Raw genomic sequence first — 27,853 nt, 5'->3', positions numbered from 1 at the left:
AGAAGACTCGAGAGTGCCCAATGAATATGGAGCAAAAGCATAGTGGTTTGGTGAACTTGTTTTTCCAACAATGGCAGTTGAAACCTATTCTGGGAATTTTTTTAGGCCACACCTATGACTCAAGCTGTACTCCAGCTCTACTGACTGTAATGACACAAATGCCACACTCCTATAGTGAGCATACAAAAAGTCAGAGGTGTTTACCCACCAGGAATGCTGACGTGTTTCACCACTGACATTTGCTCAGAAGCTACAGGGTTTTGGCTTAATAAATCTTTCATAGAAATCCAGATTTTCATATTTCAATGTGGATGTTCATGTTTCAACGTGTTCAGTGCAATGTGGAATCTAAACTGATGATTATTAACAAGATGCCAGTTTTCAAATTAAAGTAGCACGTGCAATTATTTAGCCTTTTCTAGCACTTCATTTCAGTAAAGAAAAACAACCTGTACATATACATAAAGACTAAACTGGTTATTTTAGTAAACTGTATTGCACATGCATATAGAGCAATAACTTAACTAGAACTTGTAACAGTAATGACACTAATGTAGGACTACTATTAATGACAATACATTAAAGCACAAGGCAATCTAAAGCATTTGCATTAAAAAAAAAAAAACACAAGCAGGTACACTAATAAACTTTCCATAAACCTATTCTGAACCTCAAGTCTATCAAAATAGCATTTCTGCAAATTGTTACAGGTGCTATAATGTCATAAATGTTAACAATGTTTTAGTACCAGTACATTAAGGCAGGATTCTGTTTACCCAGCAGGCAAGCCAACAGATTTTATTACTGACATTTGCTCTGAAGCTACAGGGTGCTGGCTTAATACCTTTTCTTTTTATAGAAATCTAGACTTTGCATAATAATGTAAGTTCAGTACATCCTAGAAAACTATTTATACAAAGAATGTGCTTGTTCATTCTATAATTCCACTGATAAAATATAATATAAATATTTGCCTTCAGTTGTACATGACATATCTGTTTTAACTGCCAGATGTCATACACTGAGTGCCTCTTGCAAATCAGGTCTGGAGACCGAGAGCATCTAAATACTGACTTCTGTCTTTATTTTCCTCTCTCTCAAACAATTTTTCTGTTGGACTTGCCTTATGTATTAGATTGATGTCATGTTGCAGTGTACTCTCTCAGAAGCAGACAAATGATCAATTCAATTTTCTTGCCCAATAGACAAGTTTAAGCTCCAAAGTGCTTTCTAGTTCCATGTTTTAGTTGCTGAGAAACCAATTAGGCTACAAAGTGCTAGCTAGTAATGTATTGAAGTATTTGCTAGTTCCTGTAAGTGCTTTAATACAGACTAAGGAACACGACCAAGAATATGGTCATGTACAGTAGCATATATTGTTGGCTTCATCTACAAAAAAAATCATTTGCTGCCATTTTGGCTTTAAGATGTGGTGCTCTGTCCTTGCATCACACATAAGAAGTATTTTTGAGTCTAGCTAGAAACTTTATTTTCTCCAATACATATATTTAACAATGGTGTGATGGACTCTTTTTTGCTTTGGTTCATCAGTGTTCATCCTCAGTCTGGAAAGATCATCTGTCCTGCATGCTGATTAATCTGGCTAAGTAAAAACAGTTTTACTGTCAACTATATTGCGCCTTGGCTGATTCGTGTAAAGCAGCAGCAGGTGGGATTCAGAATGAGTAGCTTGAGCTACAGCATTGAGATGTGACACTCCATCATTTGTCCACCTCTGTACCCCCACATTTCATTTTATTTTGGAGATAAATTGTAAAAAAGAGGTAAATTTCCCTTTTTTTTTTAACAATCCAAACCTATGGGGGATGCAAACTTTTGCACCGGACTGTAGAAATAGCCAAATTTCTCCTGAGATTGACAGTAGTGGCGGTCTTGCAGTATACCTCTTCCAAGTCCATTTCATCTGGGCTCTTTAGATGTCGGTTCCCTCCTCGGCCTCTCTTCAGTGGAACCACCACCACATAGATATTCCTGTGAGTACAGAGAGACAGCAGTGTGAGCCGGCTTGTCAAACCTTTCATTAACTAGGGATACAGCAGAGCAATGGCGTCTGCTAATGAATGTTTTCAGCACTGAACTCCCTGAGGAGCTGCTGATCGTAATGGCAGGTTCCACACCAGCAGATACACAAGCCATTGGCGCATACAGGTGAATTTAATACTATATTCAACACAGCAATTTATCATTGGTCAAGCCTGTGGGGGAAAACACTAACCTGTGCAATTCTGTGGCCTGAGAAACAGGAGTGCAGTATGAGGTGTGTGTGTGTGTGTGTGTGTGTGTACTGTACGAGATGGCCATTCAGTGAGGTTTGGGTTGCAGATGGAAATGCTGGTGCAGCATTTATTTATTTATTTTATTCCTGCAGTGTGACTGCGAGCTTCACAAGACAGACAACTGAGCAATACAAACTGACTGGGGGTCTGAATTATTAACATACTGAGAAACTGGATGTAATCCGTAAGTGTGAGTGTGAGCTAGTGGCTGGGATGGAGCGTGTGGTTGATATATGTAAATGGATGTGTGATTCAATATCACCGTGTGTATTTGTGTGTGTAATGGAGATGTGTTTGTACACATGCGGTTATGCATGATTTATATGTAAATCACGCATAACCAGGCTGTAGTCAAACATTAGGCCGTGATTTGATCTGTAGGTCAAAGCTGTGTAACTTGCATTCATTATATAATTATCTGGTTGGGTACATGTTCATGCTTTAATATAACTCACTTTCCTATAAAGAAATTTGACACTATAACACATTTGCAATGTTTTTCATGTTGCCATGTGCTTGTATTTATTTGGTTTCTGTTCTAGTCCTGTCTCCACCTCTGTCTTGTCATTGGTTTGTTGCCTGATTGTGTTCACCTGTTTTGTGTTTGCTCTTGATTAGCTTGCCTTTTTATATCCTCTGCATTGACTTGTATGTTGTGAAGCCCTGATTTCCTTGTTATGTATTCTCCTAGTTTAGACCCTTGCCTATTTTCCTACTTTCTGATTATGGATAATCTTTGCTTGACTTTACTTCAGTAAAACATATACAGAGTTCATGCATTTACATCCTGTCTCTACTAACGGCATGATACAGTTTTATAAAAACATTTGGTAAGTCCAAAATTACAAAATAGTCTAACCCAATTACAGCGAAAATGCTTGACAGGTTTTAGGAATTAAGCAGGTGAGGACGTCGTGTAAGCCGTGTAATTCTGAGTATTTATTTTTGGTACAGATAGATAGTAAGTAGCCTGACAGTTAACTATTGTAAGATTATAAGAAAGGAGCTATATACTGCAAGGTGAAATTCTCCTTCTTAATATCGTTGTGCAGTTAGGTGATAGGTGATGAGGCAGATAGGTGATGAGGAAGTGATTAGAAGGATCTGATTTGAGCTAATATTAATGTTAGCTCTGTTATCAAGTTAAAATGCAGTTAATTCTATGGGTGCTTTCCAAACTTCTCTCTTTTCACACTGATTAAAAAGCAAACCACGTTTTTGGTTCCACAATTTAATCCAATGATCTACATCTGTTTAAAGCAATTAGTAGAAATTAGGGGTGAGCGATATGGCCCATATATCATCTTCACTATATATACTATGTATCATGATATGACAAACTAGTGGAGCCATGTTATGTAAAACTACAAATATAATGTTTATAAAGTACAACATTTGAAAAAATGGTGCAAAAAATAGATTTTAATGTCCAATCAGTTAGAGTAAGTGACAATAGAGTTATAAAAGCATTGACACCTGTTCATACCCATTGTCCTCAGAACTGTATCGTGATGCTAATATATCACAATATTCTTATCATATTTTCACATAGCCCAGTCATAGCAGATTCTTTTGGAGATTTCAGTGCAGTTTAAATTCTACGTCTATAATAATATTGAGCATAAAAATCAACTGATTTTTAAATAATTTCATTACATTAAATTTCATTTAAAAAGACAAAACAAAACAAAAAAAAAAACAAGGATAACTGCATACTAAAATGAATTAAACTAACAAGGTGTCAATTACTAATATATCCTCACAAGATGTGTGACCTACAAAAGACAGGAAACCACCGTAAGTGACAAGTACATTCGAGTAACAACACAGCTCAATGATAATATGTCTAAATAACTTTTTTATTATCTGGCACCTCCTCCAAATTAATTAATTGTCACCAAAACTATGTGTATTTGCATATGCATGTGCAGAAAGGCGTGTGTGTAGATTGTGTGTGTGTGTGTGTGTGTGTGTGTGTAACACTCACCTAACATTGTTCCTGGTGTCCAGTGACGGCAGTATGATGGTGACGGTGGTCTCAGTGTCGCGGCTGTGATCGATCTCAGGCCGATTGATGACCATGGGAGGTGAGGTTTTGGCATGGATGCGGTGTCTCAGGCCTCCCAGGTTGCCCTCGGGACTGGTGATTTTAAAATCATAGCTGGTGTCCGGCATCAGGTTGGGGATCACGGCCTTCCTCAATCGAGCATCCACCTCCATCTTCTGACGGTTGTACTCCACCTGAGGAGCCATTTAGATTATCTTCATATCATCCATTTTTTTTGCTTTTGTTTTTTAACAATCATAGAGATGCTATAACAGGCTGTAGCTGCTTTGTCAGAACCACCAAACAGACCAGTGATACTAGGATCAACATCCACATTTTGCTATACGTGGCTAGCCGTGTTCTATGTGTGAATCGGGTTGAAGTGAAAAGACACTGAGGCACTAAACAGACTGAAGCTGCACAATATATTGCCTTTTGCACTACTGATATAATAGAAGCTCACAATATGCAATGATGCTTCAAACAAAGCATCATTTTTATATTTTGCTTCATGAGCATCCTGAAAATCAAAGAGATTCCACATAGATTTTCTGTGTGTGTGTGTGTGTGTGTGAGTGTGTGTGTCTGTGTGTCCATATCATGCAGTCCTAAATCAGATTTTCAGAATTTTGACAATGGAATAGTACAATGTAATATTTAGCATTAAATATAGTTGGGTTGCATGGTATACTGGTACTACGGAAGTATCGTGATACTAAAGCTTCAAAATACCACTGATGCCACTGTATTACTAGCAGTACCATAAATAGTGTTGTATGTGTGGCAGTTAATGCTATTTTTACTAAAACGACACATCCCACTGCTTTTGCAGAATACACAAATGTTGGTGAATTTTTATTTTTTAAATCTCATTTTCATTGCATGTTTGCTAGTAAGTGAGCTAATGTTACGCTAACCGCTGTTGTGTAAAATACTAAAATAGCCGTGTTTGCTAGTACACGAGCTAACGTTCTCAATTTTATGATGTTTTTGGAGTTTGTTTCTTAATTCAGTGATTTATTCCTAATATTGTGTTCAATATGTGGCACATTGAATTAGTTGCTTGCCAACTGTAAGATGGTTCTTGAGTTTTTCCAAAAGTTTTTCCAAAAATTCATTCTCATGAATAAAGTATTCAGAAGAAAATCTGGTTTGTCTGTTTTCATTTATATCTATGTATTTCTGCAATTTACGTTCATTTTGTAGATTTGAATTATGAATGAACACACTATGGCATGGTATCATGATACTACTTGGTATTGTGATACTTCAGCTGGTATAGTATTGTAAGATATGTTCATGGTATCGTGACAACCCTAATATATAGCATTTTAAGGTCTGTACCCAACAGATCTTAAACAAGAATTAATTCTAGGTGAGCTTAAAGGAAATAAAAAAAAACCCAAAACTATCTCAACCACTATAATCATGGTTCATACCATAAAAAGCTGAGTCCCTGTAGCATTTTATCTAGACTAGATAGATGAAAATTGCTTCCAGATGCACAAAAGTAATGGATAGTTAAGCAAACAAGTTTCCCATTCGCATTGCTCTTACTGAGTTCCAAATAGGACTTTGTCTCGAGAAAAAAAAAGTTCCAGTTTATATATAGAGCACATACTAGCTGTTACACAGTTAAACATCTCAGTGTGAATGCTTTCATTTCTACACCAAGCTGTGTGTTGCTGAGTGACATCTTGGTAACACTCACAGTAAAGCGGTAGGGAGAGCTGCTCTCCGGAAACTCCCACGTCAGCAACACGCTTGTCTTGGTCGCCAGATTCACAGAGAAGTTCCTGGGCACATCTGTTGAAACACACAAGAACAATCATCCCATTATTAAAAATTCTGACTATTCATCATAAGGTGACACATTTGTATTAAAGGCAGAGGCAATATCGAAGCACAGAGATCAGGGTGGTGTGTGGGCTTCTTCCTGCTGTTCCTTTAATCAGTGGAAGGCTGTGTAGGGAATTCTGGGAAAGAGAGAAGGTGAGCGTGACGATAACAGTTGGCTGGTTATGAAGGGCCGCGTATGTCACCGTGGCAGTGTTCCAGAGAGAGCTGGCCTAGATTCCTGTGTTCCTCATGAAGAGCAGAGAGATGAACATGGACATTCAAACAGTGAGAACTTATATGTAAGTGGAATGAACCAAGTTTTGTGCCACATAACAAACTGGAGTGGGAATGGACGGGAGTTGAGAGGAATTCGTGAAATCAGCAAGCAAACTATTGAATTAGCAAGGATGAATGAGTGCAAAAGCGTTCCGTGACTTACTGTGAGATGCTCTGTTAAATACACGGCTGTTACATCCACTTACCTCTGCAATCAACACCCACACGACTTACTGACTTTTACTTGCCTACTTGTAAGCATATCATTCTCACATTCGCTGCTCCGTTCAAGTGAGGGCAACATTAATTGTGTTGCTGGGTAAGGGTTGAAAGTGGAGGAAGGCAGTGAAGGAGGTGGAGGTGATTCTTCCAGTCTAACAGATTTCCATTTGCTTTTGTGAACGTGAATCCTTACATCGTCCACCAATCAGCTTGTGGATGGCATCGCTGGATTCCTGCATCTTTTCTGAATTGGTTCCTGGATATTTCCTGCTTCTCCGTAATCCAGAGGCATCCCAGAGAAGTGCAGTAAACAATGGGTAGGAAGGTTCCGTTGTTGTACCCAAAGTGTCCCCTGGTGGATGGGATCAAAGAAAACAAAGAATCGTGTTTGAAAACAAGCTCTTCCCATTCCCCACATACAACCCTACCTCCTCTGTTAAAATGATGCATGCCAGAGAAGCGAGTTCTCTTTAAAAAGATACGGGATGAAAGATTTTGCAATTTTGCCCCCTTTGGTGGAAAAATGCTATTGTAAGCGACTTGTGGAAGAACATTTCATGATGTAGGGTTGTGCGGCGTTCTCCAGTGTGCGGATTAACCAGAAGGCTGTGAGTATGGAGAAGATTCCCGTGCCAGTTCGAAAAGCAATCGGTGAAAAAAAAGGTGGAACGCAATCCAAACACGCAATTGCTTTTCATTCAGAGACTTGCGGCCACACTGCAACGCAAACATGCCACACTGAAAAGCAAAAACCTTCAGTGTGATACTCATGTGTTGCTTGCTCTCTTCAGTGAAAAACATCCAGCAGGGGATTGCTTTTTAAGCATTAAATGTGAATGTAATGTGAACATGATCAAAGTTTAAAAGCAATCCACACCATCTGCATAGCATTTCACCGCGCCATTCAATGGCTGACAAGCAATCACATCGGTAAACAAAAACAAGTGAGAAATGCAATACACAAATTGCATTGCTTTTCATAATTCACATGCAGAAAACAGTGAGAACAGCTGTGGAGGAATATATTACATATATATATATATGTAATATATATACATATATATATACACGTATGTATGTATATATATATATATATATATATATATATATATATATATATATATATATATATATATATTCAAAGCCAACAGCTCTGACTGGGAATTACTGTTATTTCTAAAGCTGGAGTCCTAGTTTTAAAATATATTTTTCTCCCCTGACTTCACAATGCTTTAGTTTTCATTCCTTCATTTTACAGTAAGACCTTTGTCCTCAGGGTTGCAGTGGATCCAGAGACTGGGCACGAGCCATAAATAAACCCTGAATGGGATGTCAATCCATCACAGAGTACCATGCACATCACACGCTCTTTCATACCTAAGGCCAATTCTAGAGCCTTTGTTTTCAGTTGTAACAAAATAATAATAATTAAAAATAAATAAATAAATAAACAAATAATTCTATGTACAACAGCTTTAGGAACAAATAGCAGAGCTATTGGTTAGGGGCGGAGCTAATTTAGGGGCTAACAGAAGCCAGACATGACGTAAAGAGCCAGAACCATTGCATAGCAATACTGTAAATTACAGATTTAAAAAAAATTATTTGAACATTATATGTCTAGAAATGTCTATGGTCCACCTGTGGCGCTTGCAATCCAAGTATGAGATTTAAAAAAAAAAACAAAGGAAAAGAGTAGAGGAACCTCCATCCATGCAAAACTTGAAGAGGATTATAAACGTGTGCAACAGAGGAACTAATACTGACAGTATAGGAGTCCTTACAAAATAATCAAAAGGCAATTTCCTGTGTGTGCTTGCTCTAGTGCCTCTGGATGAGATTTCAGCAGCTGTTCAGGTTGTGTACTCTATTTCATATTTTGTTCTACTGCTTTCTGAACTGGAGAAACAGCAAGTAACTTTTAGAAAGCTTGCCTGACACACATACGAAATGTGGGAAACACATACAACATGTGAAACACACACACATTTCAGTGACATAACGCTCTCACACTCACACATTCAGTTGTACAGGACTGTGGGTGATACATACTGTATATGTTCCAGGAATCTCTGCTATATTACTACGTAGGTGGTGACAGGCTCCAGGCTTCCTAAGACTACTTCCAATAACACATACATAACACGTACATGTCTGTATTAGAGCTCGCTGAGCAGAGCATCCTGTCACACTATTTTAGCAATATAATATCACTGGCTTGTAACTGGTGCCTAGATTATGCTCCATAGTCAGACATCGGTATTGTCCTAAATCACAGCTTTGTGCAATTTTGTTAAAAAGTTTTACTCGACAGATATATGACTGATTTATTTATGTTGTGTAACGCATTGACACTATCTTTGTATATCTGTATCCATATTTCAATCTAAACCTGAAATTGGCATAGCCTAACCTTTTATTTATTTATTTATTTATTTATTTATTTATTTATTTATTTATTTTAATTTTTAAAAATTGAAATATAAACTCTATCACTACACTCTCAGAAACACTGGAACATTCTGGGGGGAAAAACCCAGAGGTAGAAATGCCAGCAGTCAGCATGGTCTGTGAATTCTGTCTTTGACAGTTCCTCAACCTCAGCTAGTGATGTATAGCAGTCTCAACTAGATATGTATGAAGGATTTTTTTTTTTTTTTTAAATATAAGGCTTGCACAATTATTATTTATTGTTTATACCTGCCTATATATTTTTGTATGAATTACTTGATTCTGTTGTCATTCAGCTGCTCCCATTAGGGCTTACCACAGTTGAACATTGGAACATTGCACCGAATATTTGATTTGACACAGGTTTTTACGCTGGATGCCCTTCCTGATGCAACCCTCCCATTTTAACCAGGCTTGGGACCTTCAATGAGAGTACACTGGCTTGTGCAACCCCCAGTGGGTTGGTTCCATGCCCAGGATCGAACCCGGGATCCTTAGCTATTAGACGACCAAAAATGAGTATTAACAAACTAGTATAAACAAACTAGTAGCCTAATTTAAACCACCATGACCTTGATCAGGCATTCACTAAGGATGCAGTGACTGCTTCATGCAGCACCATGCATGCACCAAATGTACTTTCATGTTAATGAATGTGGTCTTTGGTTGTTCCGTGACCTTCATATTTGACTGCTCACTCATGCCCGCATAAAAGTAAAAACCTGTAGCTCATACGACTTTGTGTTGAGTCCCACAGGATACCTCTTGTCTCAACCAGATGCTCTTGTGAACTTGTCTGGCGAACCTTAAAAATAAATAAATAAATAAATAAACACAAAATAAAAATGAATAATGTGCCTCATATTTGGTTCATTGCTGCATTTTAGATTACGACATTTAAAGGATTGTCTCCCCTGGTCTATAGCAGCAATTCGCCTCCAATGTACTGTATGTGTTGGGTACAAGTGAAGTTTGGGCATTATTTTAAAGGGACGGTCTAGGACTCTCTGCTGCCAATTGTAATGAAAAGATTGTCAAGTCTTTGCTTATCCCCCAGGTGATCCCATCTACTCTGCTGTAACTACGTAAGCCTCATAAATTGCCTTTTAGAGAAAAAGACACTGAAGCATTGTTCTGTTCCCTTTCAAAGGGAACTTCGACGTTACGTTTAGCATAACACTATGGGGAGCGCCTCTCGAGCGCAACCGGCATCTGAAGCTTGTGTAAAATCATGCCTATTTATAGGCCCGCCATGATCAGGTGATGTGGCAATTAAGCGCGTCGCGTAATATAAATATGGCACCTGTGAACCGCGCCAACAGCCTCTATTATCTGAAGCGAAGACGCAATTCACAGGCCTGCCCTGGTATGACTAAGCTACGCAACGTCTCATTCCCTTCTCAGGGAACAGGGTTACATGCGTAAGCCAGACGTTCCCTTTCAAAGGGAACTTCGACGTTGCGTTTAGCATAACACTATGGGAACGTGAATACCCACTCCGTCATATCGAGGGTACGGCCTGTTCAAAAAGACCCAAGCCCGAGGGTCATTGCAAGACACCTGAGCCCGGGGTGGAATGAATATCCAGGCCGTAATAACGAATGAATGTGTGTGACGTAGACCACCCTGCAGCAGCAGACGCATCCTGTAAGGATACCCCTTTGGACAAAGCCTTCACGGAGGCAACCGCCCTAGTGGAATGAGCCCTTATGCCCAGAGACATAAGGAATAAGCAATAGAGATTGCTTCCACTATCCAATTAGAGATGCGCTGCTTCGACACAGCATCACCTCTACTGTCGAAGCCAAAGCAGACCAGCAGCTGCTCCAACTTACGCCACTGGCCAGAGCAGTGGACGTAAGTACAGAGAGCCCTTACTGGACACAGCAGGTGCATTCGCTCTTGTTCCGGTGTGGGGAATGGAGGAGGGCAGAAAGCCTGCAACACCACAGGGTGGGCAGCCGATGTAGGCACTTTAGGAATATAATCCGGCCTAGGATACAGGAAGGCCTTGGCTAATCTAGGAGCAAAGTCAAGGCAGGAAGGGGCAACAGAGAGAGCTTGTAGATCTCCTACTCGCTTGAGAGATGTCAGGGCCAGCAGAAGAGCTACCTTTAGAGTCAGAAGCTTCTCAGAGGCTGACTCTAAGGGCTCAAGCGGGGCCGCTGACAGACCTTCCAGGACCACAGAAAGGTCCCAGGAAGGTATGCGCGGCCTGCGGACCGGCCTCAGCCGCCTGACACCACGCGTGAGCCTCGAAGTTAGAGTATGTTTCCCCACAGAGGCTCCATCAACAGGGGCATGGCTGGCCGAACAGGGTTACATGCGTAACCCAGACGATTTCAAGGCTGGAAACTGTAAATAAGGGTCTGAAAAAAAGAAACTAGCCTGATCCATTGTACTGCATATTGTGAATCATAGTTATAATAACATATATTCAAAATTGTAGAATGATTATGGTTATGGAAAATAAAAAGCAAAAACAAACTGCAGCTTTAATAGTCCACAAGCATTTCATTAACACAGTGGAAAACCTATATTAATGTTTTTCAGAATCAAGTCATTTAAAAATAAAAAAGTTTTTTTCTGATCTTCTTTCAACTGAGCTGATAGTTCCTGTGTGTCAGCTGGCATTAAATATTCGATTGGAGCAGTGGAGTGCAGTGTACAGTACAAGCACTTGTGCAGAGGGAGAACTTGCTCTAATGAACTTCACAGCGATGGTCTGAAGAGTGCCAGCTCAGGTTGATCTGTCTCAGCATAGAGACAGCACATTCACAATCAAGTGTAGGGCAGTGAAGCCTTTGTGAGAAGATTTCATAACCAAGTTTATGTAATACACACACAAACACACACACACACATATATATATATATATATATATATATATATATATATATATATATACACACACATACACACACATGCAGTGGATATAAAGAGTCTACACACCCCTGTTAAAATGGCAAGTTTTTGTGATGGAAAAAAATTGAAACTAAGAAAAATCATGACAGAAATTTTTCATCTTCAATACGAAATTACAATGTATAAAAATAAAGTGAAAAACAATCAGAAACATTATAGGGAAAAATAGGAAAAAATAAAAAACTTACAATAAACTGGTTGCAAACAAGGTGTACACCCTTTTATAATTGTGGGTGTGGCAGTGTTCAGAATGAACCAATCACGTTCAAGCGCATATTCAAAAGTTATTATCATACAGCTGTTATCAATTAAATTATTCTGATTAACCCCAAATAAAGGGGATTTTCTTCACATCTTCTTGATTTCATCTGACTGCTGAAGCTGATCTCAATGTTGAAAGATATCGAACGGGTGAATAAAAGAATTTCCAAAACATTAAATGTACCATGGAACACCGTGAAGGCATCAACAAATGGAGAAAATGGGGCACCACAGTGACATTATGAAGAACAGGATGTCCCTCCAAAATTTACCAAAAGAGAAGACATAATCTTACCAGGGAGGCTGCGAAGAGACCTACAGCAACATTAAAGGAGCTGCAGGAATATCTGACAAGTACTGATTACTCTGCACATGTGACAACAATCTCTCATATTCTTCACATATCTAGGCGATGGGGTAGGGTGGTTAGACAAAAGCCCTTTCTCACAAAACAACATCCAATCTAAACTAAAATAAATCACGTCAAACCATGTGGCAAAATGTGCTATGGTCTGATGAGACCAATTCCAAAAGGTATAATAATTCCATAACTCCAAAAGGATTGATTGGTGAAAAAAAGCACATCACCAAAAGAATACCATACGCAGGCTGAAGCATGGTGGTGACAGCATCATGCTTTAGGGCTGCTTTTCTTCAGCCAGAACTGGGGCTTTTATCAAGGTGGAGGGAATCATGAATAGCTACAAATACCAGTCTATTTTAGTGTAAAACCTTCAGGTCTCTGCTAGTAAGCTGAAGATTAAAAGGAATTTCACCTTTCAGAATGGCAATGACCCAAAGCATACTTTCGAATCAACAAAGGAATGGCTTAACAAAAAGAAGATTTTTGCTTTTACAAGAAGGAGTGAGAAAAGTCCCCCTGCCCCATTTTTCCCTAAAATGTTTCTGATTGTTTTTCGTTTCATTTCTATAAGTTGTAATTTCATATTGAAGGTGGAAAAAGTTTGGACATGATTTATTTTAGTTTCAATTTTTTTCCATCACAAAAACTTGCCATTTTAACAGGAGTGTGTAGACTTTTTATATCCACTGTACATTCAGATGCAGAAGTACTGGCATGTTGGTAACTGTTATAAATAAATGTTTTCATGTTTAATTAGCTCAATCTCACAATAAAAAATATGAGACAAAACTAAAGTTTAATAAAAAATAAATATATTCAAAATTGTTAACTAAGCTCATTCCAAGCGTTACTGGGATTAGCATTAGACCAGAATGTAGTGCCTACTGAAGATGACATTTTTTAAGTTCACCTGAGTGTTAAGCAGTCACTCATGGCGTCCTGTTTCACTGGGGTATAAATGTGATGTTGCCAAATTCCCTTAGTTATTCATCAACATGAGGAAGATTCGGGAATACACAAATGAAATGAGACTAAAGCGTGATGTAAAAAAAAAAAAAAAAGCTGCCTGCCTGCAAATGCAGATATCTACTGTTACTGCAATAATTAAGAAGTTTGAAACCAGAGCTGTAATGAACCTTCCAAGAAGAGGATGCAAGTGTATTTTAACCCCCACACACAGTAAGGAGGATATTTATAGAGACAAAAAAGCACCACAATTCAATATCTGTACAAAATGGTCGCATTTTAAGGTCACCAAGTCTCTAAAAGTACAATTACAGACCATTTCCATATCAACAAATTACTTAATTACTTATAAGGCACACCATGAGAAAGCATTTTCTTTCCCCTTGGCACAAATGTAAGCACCTAGAGTTTGTTACATGAAACCTTTACTGGAACTGGGTTCTATGGTCAGACGAGACAAAAATAGAATTTTCTGGCAACACTCCCCAAAGTTTTGTATGGTGGATTAGGGAGGTTTTTCCTCCAAATGCCCTGGACCTAGGTCCCTGGAGGATGTAGAGAGATTTTGCACTGATGTCTGTATTCTCCAGTCTCATCAAGCATTATAGGAGACGAAGGCTGCACAAATGACTATGTGCAGGGTGTGAATAATTGTGTTACATGTGGTTTTGATAAAGATATATTTTTAATGAAGGTTTTTCATTTTCTTACAATAAACCTACTTTAATTAAAGGTTAGATTTTATTATTTATTATAAAATTATTTTATTTTATTATTTAGATTCTATTGTCAGAGTGAACTTAACCACAGAATTAACCAGAGACATTTTTTTTCACAATCTTTCTCACCCATCTTTACCAAGGGCGCCAATAATTCTGGAGTCCTGAATTGCAGTTCCGCTTAGCCCCCACCCCCCCCCCCCCATGTGCCTGCCATACTCACATATTCTGCCGCATCATCCGTTTTTCACTAACACAGTGCCAGCAGGAAGAGAGGGAAAAAAATACACAGGGAGAGAGAAAAAAAAAACAGAGAGTGTGCGATGGAGAGAGAGAAAGAGAGAGAGAGTGAGAGAGAGCGAGAGAGAGAGAGAAAGGGAATGTGAAATGTATGAGTCAGGAACAGGGGGAGCGTAGGAGTGGAGGAGTGAGAGAGCGAGCGAGCAAGCAATTTTCTGAAAATGGAGAATGGACAGCCTGCTGGAAGAGCAAGAACAGTTGAAGGCTAACAAGCAGAGAGAGAAAGTGACAGAAAGAAAGAGCGGTTCATTCTTACTCTTACTTAAAATGTGTATTTCACTGGAATCTGATTTATGAAAGAGTGGATTTGGGGATTGGGAGCATCTGTGGCTTTTGTCATTAGTGCATTCATTATGGTCATCTAAAGCCTTAATGAACAAGGCATAGCAAGCACATCACGGAAAAACAAAATGATTTTGAAATATTTTCTATAAACTAAGCTAACAGGCATTTGCTCATTATCTGATGCGTTTATCCAAAGCGACTCTACAACTGACCAGTTGCGGGTTAAGAGTTTGGCTGAAGAACCCAATTGTGATCACAAAACTTACAGTTAGGTCAATGGGAGTGTAGATTCATGCAGCCTATCAGTGACTGTCATGTCAGATGATTACACAGAGTTAAACGCCTCCTGGATTGGATCTTCATTTGGGCTGATATTTTTCAGGGTTATTGATGCAAATGGCACATAATTAAAGTGATAAACAGGTAAAGGTTCAGGTGATCAAAAAAAATGACTAGAAGGCAAAGTCAATAAACTAAACAAACAGAGTCGAAACTAGAATAGAGTGCATAATATTCGCTAGAGTTTAGAGTTTGTGTTTACACACACAGAGGCATTCAAGATATTCAAAAAACAACAGAGGATACAACTGACAATACAACTGAGGGTTAAGAATTTGGCTCAAGGACTCAACTGTGGCAGGACATTCACAACATCCTGATGTTTAATGTGGACATTAACTTAAGCTCTTGACTTGTACCTGCATGATTTTATGCATTGTGCTGCTGCTTCATGGCTAAGTGGATTACTACGTGAATGTGCAGGGGTACAGGTGTTCCAATTAAAGTGGCCAGTGAGTGTATGTATGCAAGTACAAAGAAAATCAGCATTACTGAAACTTAACTTATTTGGCCTATGAAAACATTATACAAAGATTGATAAATGAGGCCCATTTGAAAAACACTAAAATCATTATTTGTTATATGTTATTTGGTTCATGTTTAGTTATTTGAAACGACCGATTAATTGAACCCTATTCTTCACCTTGATACTCTCCGATTTCAACAGTAATCAAACATTTTCACATATTTTTGATTCAATATTTTGATTAAAATGTCTTAATTTTCATCCAATTGCCTAGAATGGCATATACTGCAAGTTCAGTCTATAAAAGAACTTAACATTCACTCCAGAAAAATAACTAAACACATCACTACTAACACTCCAGAGCTGCACACTGGAAAATAAAAGTGTTATTTCCGTGTTTAGGTTGTTTTTTTTGTTTGTTTGTTTTGTAAATAGCCAGCACAGTTAACTTTCACAAACTGTCCGTTCACAACATACAGTATGACCAGAAAGCAAATAAAAGTGTTTCCATTAGTGCCATAGAAAGAAATCGTTTTTGAAAGAACAAATGTTACGTTTAATGACCTGTGGTGCCACTCAACACTGCATCAAAGTCCAAATCACTTACAAAACTGTCAGAGCTGTGAAGAGAACCATTTGGACTGTGTTATATCTCAACCTAGTGAAGTACAGCACAAAACCAACACAAGTACTTTCATTTACAGACAGTATACAGAGCCGATAAACTCCTTACAATATTATCAGTTGAATTGTTTATTGAAACTATGTATTACCACTAGAACAAAATCACCTGCACAACATATGCTTAATACATTTAACAGTAACTCCAGTAAATGGTCTGCACTTATTTAGCACTTTACACTGTGTCTCATTCACCCATTCACACACACTCACACACACTCACACACCAACGGTAGCAGAGCTGCCATGCAAGGCGCTAGCTTGCCATTGGGACCAACTTGGGGTTCAGTGTCTTGCCCAAGGACACTTCGGCATGTGGAGTCATGTGGGCTGGGAATCAAACCGCCAACCCTACGATTAGTGGACAACCCGCTCTATCACCTGAGCCACAGCCGCCCACAGTACTGCACACTTTTTACTGAAACAACCTCCGACTGGAGGATGTTGAAGGTTGAAGGATAAGTGCTATAAAAAATTAATGGATGGATGGAATTTATGACTTTGCGTTGGCTTGCTTTCTTAATTTTCATGTCAAAGCCAATAATATAAAACGTCAGGGTTTTTTTTGTTGTTGTTTTTTTTTTTTACAAAATTTTCAAAATTTTCTTTTGAAATTTTCCCTGACCTAGTGAAGTAGTATGAGGATGTGTTTTTAACAGAGACTCCACAGCACTTCTGTAAGTCACTAAGGGGATAAGGGCATCTGCTAAATGCTGTAAACGTAATAACAATAAGCCATTTAAACTTGACCGTATATTCCATACTGTATGTTAAAGTGCAGTAATCCATTCAAGTCAAGATTTATATTAGTTAGTCTTCTTAGCATAAATTTACACATTCTCATGAGCACGAGAAGGATGCAAACATTTTCCTGAATTTATGGGATTTTCAAGAATACCAAAGTTCTAACTTTCAAACTTTCTAACTCTAAGTGCCAACGTGAACGGTTTACGAATAAATCCGTTCATATCCGCCTTGACGAGTGAGGCCTGCTATACCTAAAAACTCATAAAAGGAATGGTGAGACGACTTCACCTGGCCATCGTCCAGCATCACAACTCTGCTGCACACCAGCTTGTCAGTCTCCCTGTGTTCCTGCATCTGGTAACCATAGATCTGCCCTTTCTGTTGCCCTGGCAACACCAAATCGACATGCCACCCTGATGGCGGTGGAGATGATCATCCATACCTCCACCTGTGAGGGCGCTGCATCAGCCCCCGCACACCCAATACCACCCCCCCCTTCCCGACACACACACACGCACACACACACACACGTGAGCTCAGTCACACATCAGTCACAAAATAGCAAGTGATTTTCTACAGCATGCAGACACACAGAGCCTCTCAGCAGCACTGTGGTGAAAATCAAGCCCTAGATAAAGTGCACTACTCTGAAGTCTTGTATTATGGGTTTTCACCTCTGCACACAACAGCTGCTGTGATGTATCTGGCTTTCTTTCAGCACAAAGTTACTACAATCACTGCAGCTACAGTATGGATGCAGAAATGATCACAAAACTTGGGATTTTTAGAAAAACTGCCACAGTCCCACCAATGGATGTAAGAAAATACACAAAATGGAATGAAAAAGAGAGCCTAGGGCTAATTTCTTTCTATCCCAAAGTGTAGATTCATGCAGCCTATCAGTGACTGTCGTGTCAGGTGATTACACAGAGGTAAATGCCTCCTAGATTGGATCTTCATTTGGGCTCATATTTTTCAGGGTTATTGATGCAAATGGCACAGAATTAAAGTGATAAACAGGTAAAAGTTCAAGCGATCAACAAAAGGACTAGAAGGCAAAGTCAATAAACTAAACAAACAGAGTCAAAACCAGAATAGAGTGCATAATATTTGTAGGTTACCAAGTTTGCACGTTTTTACACGTGTAAACCTTCAGAACAATGTGTAAAGATTCATTTAAATATTTTAATTTACAGCTAATCTTTCTGACTAATTCTAAACCAGATTGCAAAATTCCTCACCGATATAAGTCAATAATGTTTGTTCTTATTGATCGAAAGTAATTAGAGCACTTAGAGCACAGAGGACAGAACTAATTGTGTCTGGGATATTAATATTTATATCAGGTATTGACCATTAGTAATAAAGACAACAGTTAACACTGTGTGCTAGAAGTGAACGTGTTGCTATTTTAGTCAAATAAGTAAAATAATATGCCATTTTAGATTTTTTTTTTTAAAAAAAAAGCAAATGGTGTTTGAACTAACGTAATAAACCCCAAGAGGCCATGGTTAACAGCGAGAACAGCTAAGGAGTGACGCGGAACCACAGCCTCTTGGGACTTATTGCATTTTTAAAATGGTTACTACATAAACCTGGCAAGGCTTCATAAAATAAACACACAGTAACAAAAAATACAATAATTTAACAAATAATCATTCTTCCACCATGCAATGTAGTTCTTCAGGAACATTTAGCAGAATGGTCGCCAAGCAACACACAGATGCAACAACACACTGTAATACTAAACGCTTATGCACCTTCCAGTGTGATAGCATCCGCCTTTATTGAAAGAGGAAGAGCTTCGTCCATATATTTGTATGTTTAATGTATATTTAAAAGAAAACACGGCTGTTGAATAATAGACGGTTTCTTAGTTGTTGTTTTTTCTTCCAGAAACTGTTATTATTAACATAACAAATGCTAATAAAATTTGCCGCCGTGATACTGATGTAATGAGGTTGCAGATGTTTGTTTACAGAGTAACGCTCTGTTTTATAAAGAATAATCTAAAAGGTTTCAATATCATAATATGTTGTTGCCGAAAAAAAATATTTTTAATCGTAAATAATGTTTTATTAAATAACTTTCGTAGTTATAGGCAAATGTAATGGGAAACAATACAGTTACTCCCCCTCAAGTATTTATTACTACAGTATTGTGTTGCATTATATAGTACACTAACCTCCAGAGTAATGTATATAATGCTAGGTTTTAATGTGATGAAATGGAAGTGATATATTGGATCTGCTGCAGCTTTGTTTCAGGGTAAAAAAACAACAAGACATAAAACAAAAAAAAACCCTGCAACAACAACCCTGCAGTCAAAAGCAATAACAGCCTTACGTCACTTTCACACATATTTATGTACCACACGCTTCCTCTTACAAAATGCCCCCCCCCCCAATATACACACACTCTTTCTCCTACACACTCATGCACACGAAGTATCCTTGCACAGGACCAGGCTTGTATCATCTCCGTCTCTTAGCAATTAGCAGTTTGCCACACAGGCTCCCATGATGCTCAGTCTCCATTGCTGGAGGAGATGGGATCATCTCCACAGGGTACAGTACTCTGTATGCATGTCAACCGCAGGCACAATATGATGAGCACTCAAGGCTCTTAACTCTCTTTTTACTCAGTAGCATGTAGCAGTCGATCTCCTATTATCCATGTCTTTTGATTGTTTGATGTTTTATGCTGGAAAAAGATTACCTAGTATTGTTCCACATTTATTGAAAAGTAAAAATTAATATTATTTCTATCACTTGAAATTAAAAAGTCATTTGATCAGAAATGGAGACCATGGGACTGTTATTTTTGCACTTTTGTCCTCTTTTTGGATTGATTTTTACATCAGTCCAACTATAACATTGGTTTTCTTTATGCATTGTTATTTTAAATGACTGTCCAGATTCACTGGATAAATTGAGATACACTCTATGACCAAAAGTTTGTACATACCTGACCATCACACCCATATGTGAGTCTCCCCCACAGTTGGAAGCACTTTGTAGGATGTCTTTGGATGCTGTAGCATTACAATTCACTTCCCTTCACTGGAACTAAGAGTCCTAAACACGTTTCATCATGACATTACCCCTGCGAACAAAGCGAGCTCCATAAAGACATGGCTTGCCAAGGCTGCTGTGAAAGAACCCGAGTAGCCCCAATGAACACCTTTAGGATGACTGCATGCCAGGCCTGTTTTTGTCCACCATCAGAGCCTGATCTCACTAATGCTCTTGTGGCTCAATGACAAATCCCCACAGCTACGCTCCACAATCCAAAAATGGAAAGCCTTCCCAGAAGAGCGGAGATTATTATAAAAGCAAAGGGGGAATTAATCTGGAATGGCATCTTCAAAAAGCACACATGGGTGTGATGGTCACGTGTCCATAAACTTTTGGCCACAAAGTGTAATTTGAGTGTATTTTAGCACAGTATACAAGTTTTTAATGATCCAAAAGTGAGCTGAAGAGGCCTCAATATAGGACCTAGGACCTTGAAGGGTCTAGAGAGAGCTTCCTTAGAGCTTCCTTAGGTCCAAGGACAATGATCCAAAACATATATCTAAATCTACACAAAGAATGGTTTAATAACCACAGAATAAAGCTTCCAACATGTCAGATTCCTTCAATCTTATCAAGCATTATAGAAGACTCAGTGGTGTTGTGTTGGTAAATGGAGGATCCACAGTACTAATTAACTAATTGCAGGGGTGCTAATAGTATGTATATATAATTTTTCCCCTTAGAATAAATGTACTTCATTAAAAGTGTGAAGTTAAGCTACTTAACCACAAATGCATTTTTAATAAGCGTTTCACCATTCTTTACCACGGGTGCCAATAATTCTGGAGCTGACTATATGTAAGGTTTAATGCTTCAAAAATCATTTGTTCCACCTTTAGCTAAAACAATAGCTTGACCCTATTAGAGCATAATTCATTTAGCGGTTTATTAAATTATTTATTCGAATGTATATGTGAAAGTTAGCCTTGTCCGTGAATAAAATGAATATTCTTATTTTATTTCATTTTGTGAATTCATCATGCTCAAGGTTGTGCTTGAATATGAAAAAAGGATTGAGTTTCTATACTAAGAGCTCATTTAATTTATTAAATAAATAAATTATTTATTAGTTTATTGATGAGCCGTTTCAACGGGATGGCTTCTGGTTCTTCGGCATCTTACCAAGTTCAGGGTCATGCACAGATTCAGCCAAGGGTCCTGAGTAGGCAGAGAGAATCGAAACCAAATATGGAGAGGGTGAAGTGATGCAAAGAAAGAGAAATTCAATGAATAAGAAAAACATGTGTCAGGAAATGCAATAATGTAATCTCAGATGGCGGAGATGAGATACTGGAGAAGATTTCATGTCCCCAAGATGACAAACAATTCAATAAACCTAATTATGGGCACCAAATTCAATTTGGGTCAGAACCTAATAGATAAATTAGTTGAGTGAAACAAGCAAAATAATATTAATGACATTTGTTAATGGATCTGTGATGAATAATACAAAGCACCAGCACTGTTTATCTGAGGAACCTGGGCAACGCTGAAACAGTCGACTGGCTGATCATGAGAGAAGCATATTGAACTGGAATGGACAACCTAATTAAAGGGAAAGTGAGTGTGAAATGGATAGCTGTCACCTGTCACCCTTCATTCTGTTGCAGCACAAAAAGAGACTGATGGATGGATGGATGGATGGATGGACATCTGGCCTGAGGGTTGAAACAGATCGGGCTTCTCATCCAGATGGTAACAGTTTATGGTGAGTGAAACTAAGCCTAGTGCTGCAGCCTGAGAGCAATACATGTCATTTCATTTACAATCCATCAAGGGTTATTAAAAAGATGGTGCAGTTTTTTTTTTGAAGGATTATTAGATCCTCCTGAGCATATGCCACAAATCAACTCTAATTAGCTTTCGTGTTTAGTCAGATAATGAAGAGAGCAAGAATATATATCATTTCTTGTTGTGCTCCAGAACTGTTGGTCATTGGGCTAGCTGTAACTCAGACACACAGATAGATAGATAGATTGATAGATAGACAGACAGGCAAACAAGTCTGAGCATGACAGTAAAGTGCAAAATGGGGGGGGGGGGAAAGGAAAGCAGACAATCTAAAATGGTAGACTGAAAAATGGACTTTTTCCTTCCTCTGGGAAAACTGCACCATAGGCAATATCCAAAAATCACTGACTGTACTGACAGCTATTATAAATGTTAATTTGTTGTAGTTGTGTAGTACGTGTGAACGTGATTTACCAGAACACATCCACAGTAGAGGAGCTGCGACCTGTCTGATAGTGTGTCGTGTGTATCTGGAGTGCTGTGGTTCAACCAGCCTTCGGGCAAACGCTGATTAGGCGGAGAGTTGCGTAACCGGGAAGGCTGTGACATCTCTTCCTTAGGTTTCATCAAGGATTACAGAGTAACATATACAGAGCCAATATACAATAATTCTTTAATATGATTGTACACCTGGCATTGAGTGCTATAGTGTTCTGCAGGGATGACGTATTTTTTGTAGCCCAACCCAGAAGTTAGCATCACCCTGGTTCCCTCTACAAACAGCCAGTAGGATTTTTCCATTGGCTTTTTGGATTACTGCACAAAACAAGCTCTGTGACCAATAAAATTTTATGATTCTTACACATTTTATTCATCAAGATAATCTTCACAAATGAAAGTTCACAACTTTTGTGAATTTTGAAGCTGCGTGCTGACCCTAACCTCCTAACATGCTGTGATATGCGAAGAAAAAGAATTTTACTGTGCTGTAATGTATACGTGACCAATAAAGACTCATTATCATTATTTTATGTTGTAGAATAAAACATGAAAATATCTTGAGCTTGTGTTAACCACAGACCTTATTTCCAGCCATTAAACCAAAAAACCCATTCAAAAACCCCACTGACTTTGGGACAATGGAACCGTAAGTGCAAAAACGCTAACTCATTTCCGGGTTTTAGGACTCATTTTTACAGCACTCTACAGTGCATCCGGAAAGTATTCACAGCGCTTCACTTTTTCCACATTTTGTTATGTTACAGCCTGATTCCAAAATGGATTAAATTCATTATTTTCCTCAAAATTCTACAAACAATACCCCATAATGACAACGTGAAAGAAGTTTGTTTGAAATCTTTGCAAATTTATTAAAAATAAAAAACAAAAAAGCACATGCACATAAGTATTCACAGCCGTTGCTCAATACTTTGTTGAAGCGCCTTTGGCACCAATTATAGCCTCAAGTCTTTTTGAGTATGATGCTACAAGCTTGGCACACCTATTTTTGGGCAGTTTCTCCCATTCTTCTTTGCAGGACCTCTGGGGAGCATCGGTGCACAGCCATTTTCAGATCTCTCCAGAGATGTTCAATCAGGTTCAAGTCTGGGCTCTGGCTGGGCCACTCAAGGACATTCACAGAGTTGTCCTGTAGCCACTCCTTTGTTATCTTGGCTGTGTGCTTAGGGTCGTTGTCCTGTTGGAAGATGAACCTTCGCCCCAGTCTGAGGTCCAGAGCGCTCTGGAGCAGGCTTTCATCAAGGATGTCTCTGTACATTGCTGCATTCATCTTTCCCTCAATCCTGATTAGTCTCCCAGTTCCTGCCGCTGAAAAACATCGCCACAGCATGATGCTGCCACCACCATGCTTCACTGTAGGGATGGTATTGGCCAGGTGATGACTGGTGCCTGGTTTCCTCCAGACATGATACTTGCCATTCAGGCCAAAGAGTTCTATCTTTGTTTCATCAGACCAGAGAATTTTGTTTCTCATGGTCTTAGAATCCTCCAGGCGGGCTGTCATGTGCCTTTTACTGAGGAGTGGCTTCCGTCTGGCCACTCTACCATACAGCATAAACTTTCAAACAAACTTCTTTCATGTTGCCATTATGGGGTATTGTTTGTAGAATTTTGAGGAAAATAATGAATTTAATCCATTTTGGAATAAGGCAGTAACAACAAAATGTGGAAAAAGTGAAGCGCTGTGAATACTTTCCGGTTGCACTGTATAATGAGCAGTCTATCCCTGTATTAATTTTTAATACTCAATAACAATACTCGTCTTTTTCTGGGAAGAAAATCTGAACAATCCCAAACAGTCCCCTATCTGATCAACTTTAATATCTAATAGCACAGTGATTTAAAACTCTGAAGCAGTACTGATCCACTCTGCCCCTCCATTTTTCTTCAGTGCAACGCAAGACTTTCATTTACTTTTTCAATTTCTGCTTCTAGTGGACACATTATAAAGGCAGACCTATGTGACCACCCATGCATGACACCTTCATGTGTTCACATTTGTGGACGCAGAACTATAAACCCACTTGCGCATTAGTGTCAACACTTACATAGAATGTGAAACTCATCTAGGATACAAACTCTCAGGTCTGTAATATACATTAAACTTGCTTTTTTAAACAATGATGGCCATGCACCAAATACTCATCCCCTCCTTGAAATCTCAACATTTCAATGTGCGAACTTTGTGCTGCCACACCACATAGAATGACACTAATAGATGGCATTAGTGTGAATGGCAGTAGGGTTAATTTGGATCTTTAGTCTCTGTGATTGAGGGTAATTGCGTGAAAGCTCCACAGCTGAAGGCTGTGCTGATGGTAGAAGGACCATAAGCGAGGGAGTTATTAGAAATAATGGAATCCACGCCGAGCCGTCATAATAATCAATAAAACCGATAATTCTCTTCCTATGAACTGCCTGAGCTTGGTACAGAGCAATGTGTCATGGACAGCATGCCCAGTCATGTAACGCAATAATTAAACCGTGGCAAAATAATTAAATTTAGGGTATCAGAGATGGCACATGGAATTAAATAATGACAATGTGTAATTGCTTTCAAAATGGTTATCTCGAAGCAATGTCTAAAGCATACACACAGGCTAATTTGGCTAAGTTGGGCTCCCATTGTCCATATGTTACAGGTCAACACTCTGTGGGCAGACGCTATGAGGGCAGCATCAACAAAAGTCGGCCTTTGGCTCTGACCTGAGCTCGACATTCAAACGTCTCTTAAAATGGCTTTACGAAAGGCAAAATCAGTTAGGGGACTGTGAGACTACATGATTTATAGGGTAATGATATGGATATTGGGATGTGCCTGTGAAAATTAAACCACCATACTAAAGGTCACCATCTTCAGAACTCTGCCTGTGAATAGTATCAGTGGACTACTTAATAATTATGCCTTCCTTAAATGAAAGGCAAGATTGCCATTCTCTAGAAATGGCGTTTCCTTTTTAAAAATCCTATAGTCTCAAATTTAGCACTACTGAAGTTCATGGTAATGTTTGCAGTCGTTGTAAAAGTACTGACTCATCTCAGACAGATTCAGAATAATTCATTCCTAGCCAAGGGCAACATTTTAAAGAGTGGCAAATGAACAAGCGAAAGAAAATTATCAAACTATGCACCGTGGAGTCTATTTTTAAGCAGTCCTCCACAGAGGCGCAGCGGAAGTTTTGAATCATGACCAGTTTTTTTTCCTCTAGTCCGAGACTCTCAGACAAAACATGAGCAGTGCAGATTCAATTCACCCATCTGAAGCTCCATGTGAAATAAAGTCTACTGGTAGATAGCAGTGTCTGCAAGTAAAACTATAAAATATGCAAGGGTGAAAAAGGATGCTTACTGTCTCATGATCTGACATGTTCTTCTCCAGGTTTGTCTTGTAAATGAAACACACAACATCTTCTTCTACAAGGTTATTGGACTGTAGTCCAATTAGAACAGCTGTGTCTCTGTCCTAGTCCTATCAAACTGACCTAATGACTTTGATAGCTGGCACACAATTTTTGGAGATATTCATGGCAGAATATTGCCAAACAACCTGATCTTGAAATCCATTGATATCTACTGAAGCAAATGTGTAAATATTTCATCCTCAGGACTAAATGGCATCTAACTTTAAACCAACAAAGCGACAGGTGGCCATTCATTTTCTATGTCGGATGCGTGACACAGAGCCTCGATGTCAGCAACAAGTGACATTTGAATTGAAATTTCCCCAATTCTATGCAAAATAAGTATGGGAAATTGAGAGTGACAAATCCAGATAACTGGCTGAAATGATTCCTCAGATCAATCCTTTGGCATGGGTGGTCCAACGTTTTTCCACTTCCCCACTGATAACTCCAGTTCCTGCCTACGATTAGTTCCTATTTACTGTTTGGAAGATAAAGAAAAACTTAAAAGCCTCTTGAGCCTGTTCTCAAGATGTTTTTGTATTGACTTGGACTTGACTTACTAGCATTCCTACTTGGACCTGTCTTGGTCTTTGCACTAGCCTCAGTAAATGTGGTCTTGGTCTTGACCAAGAGTTTGTAAAATTAACTTTGTTTTGTCCTTTCTTTTTGCATGCACAAAGTTTGTTATTAAGTCATTCTAGTATTTTTTTTCTACAAAACATAGCCTAATCATTGGCAAAATGCACAAATGAAGCCAACTAGTTGAAGAAAAGGCTTGGCCTTAAAAAGGTTTTAATGGTTTCTGGTCCCAGTCTTGTTTTCATTTTGATTTGATCGTGACTTGGCCTTGAAGATTGACTTGGCCTTGCCAATTTAGGCCCACTCTTCTGCTGACTGTGTAAATCAGCTAGAGTTTGTTCCTATTTTGGTGTTTTTGGTCTACTGGTTTTGCAGGCCAATCAAAGTATTCACATTAATCAAACAAGTCACATTAATTAGTCCCTATGCAGTCTACAGTAGTCACCCCAGAACATGGGTGTGCCAGTGTTGTGCTGTGCTTGCACAAAAGGTAACTTTAGAGTCTGAACAATGATTAAAAATCCGGTTTGATACTAAGTTGTGTTCGTCCAAGTGCACAATGTGCTATTGGAGGACACGCCTAGTACTTTCCATCCATCACCAGTGGAAATAAAAAAAAAGAGAAGCTTACCATGAGTGATGGTACTGTCGTACCAGGCCAGTGCAGTTCTTCACTCGAGGTCTCAGTTCCCATCAGAGGCCAGACTGATTCTCACTTACCATTAACTGGCTCTTCGGATGCTGTACATACTTACATTCAGTAGATTATCTTAGTGGTTTATATTGGTGTATGTTTGAAATGTGATCTCATACCATCAAAACAGAAAAAAAAAAGATTAAATGTTTCAAGTCATTTGTTAAACCATGTCATGTTGTGTTAGAGCTAGTGGTTATAGAAAAGTAGAGATGAAAATAAATAAAATGGGAATGAGGAGAAAATGAAATGTAAACAAACACAAATCCCATCCAGTCTGTTTGTGGCTTTTTGTATTTCAAGTAAATGGCAGAAGAATTCACACACTACATAACAAAGGCTACATAACCTTCAAATAGCAAAAAATGTGACACATATGAATGGAGAAGCTGCTGAATAAACAATGATGGATGATGGATAATGGATGGATAGATAGTTGACAGACAGATACGTGATATCTTGAAGACAAATTCTGTCAGGAGTTTGGTGGAGGAGTGAAGCATGCATGTATCTCCATGTTTCAATTTCGTGCATTTTGATGACGAATGGGGATGAATGGGGATGGGGAAAATGGGGATAAATGGGAAAAATCCATAGCACAATCCGGAAAATTCCTCAACCCACTGCCCCATGTTTTATTTCTGTCAAAGTACTCTTCATGACT

At 38.7% G+C, this 27,853-nt stretch overlaps 1 protein-coding gene across 1 annotated transcript in view; it reads right to left on the bottom strand.

Moving 5' to 3' along the window:
* Positions 1 to 27,853, bottom strand: part of LOC128624378 (receptor-type tyrosine-protein phosphatase S-like) — a 151,546-nt gene that overhangs the window by 24,225 nt on the left and 99,468 nt on the right. The window contains exons 12-14 of the mRNA XM_053651992.1: positions 6,056 to 6,150; positions 4,285 to 4,538; positions 1,905 to 1,992 (exon numbers count right to left, since the gene is read on the bottom strand). Of these exons, the coding sequence (XP_053507967.1) occupies positions 1,905 to 1,992; positions 4,285 to 4,538; positions 6,056 to 6,150 (437 nt within the window). The remainder of the gene's footprint in view (positions 1 to 1,904; positions 1,993 to 4,284; positions 4,539 to 6,055; positions 6,151 to 27,853) is intronic.

The sequence above is a fragment of the Ictalurus furcatus genome, chromosome 20 (genome assembly GCF_023375685.1).
Source record: "Ictalurus furcatus strain D&B chromosome 20, Billie_1.0, whole genome shotgun sequence".
Lineage (NCBI taxonomy): Eukaryota > Metazoa > Chordata > Actinopteri > Siluriformes > Ictaluridae > Ictalurus > Ictalurus furcatus.
The sequence above is the reverse complement of the archived record's forward strand: the minus strand, read 5'-3'. Positions and strand labels throughout refer to the sequence as shown.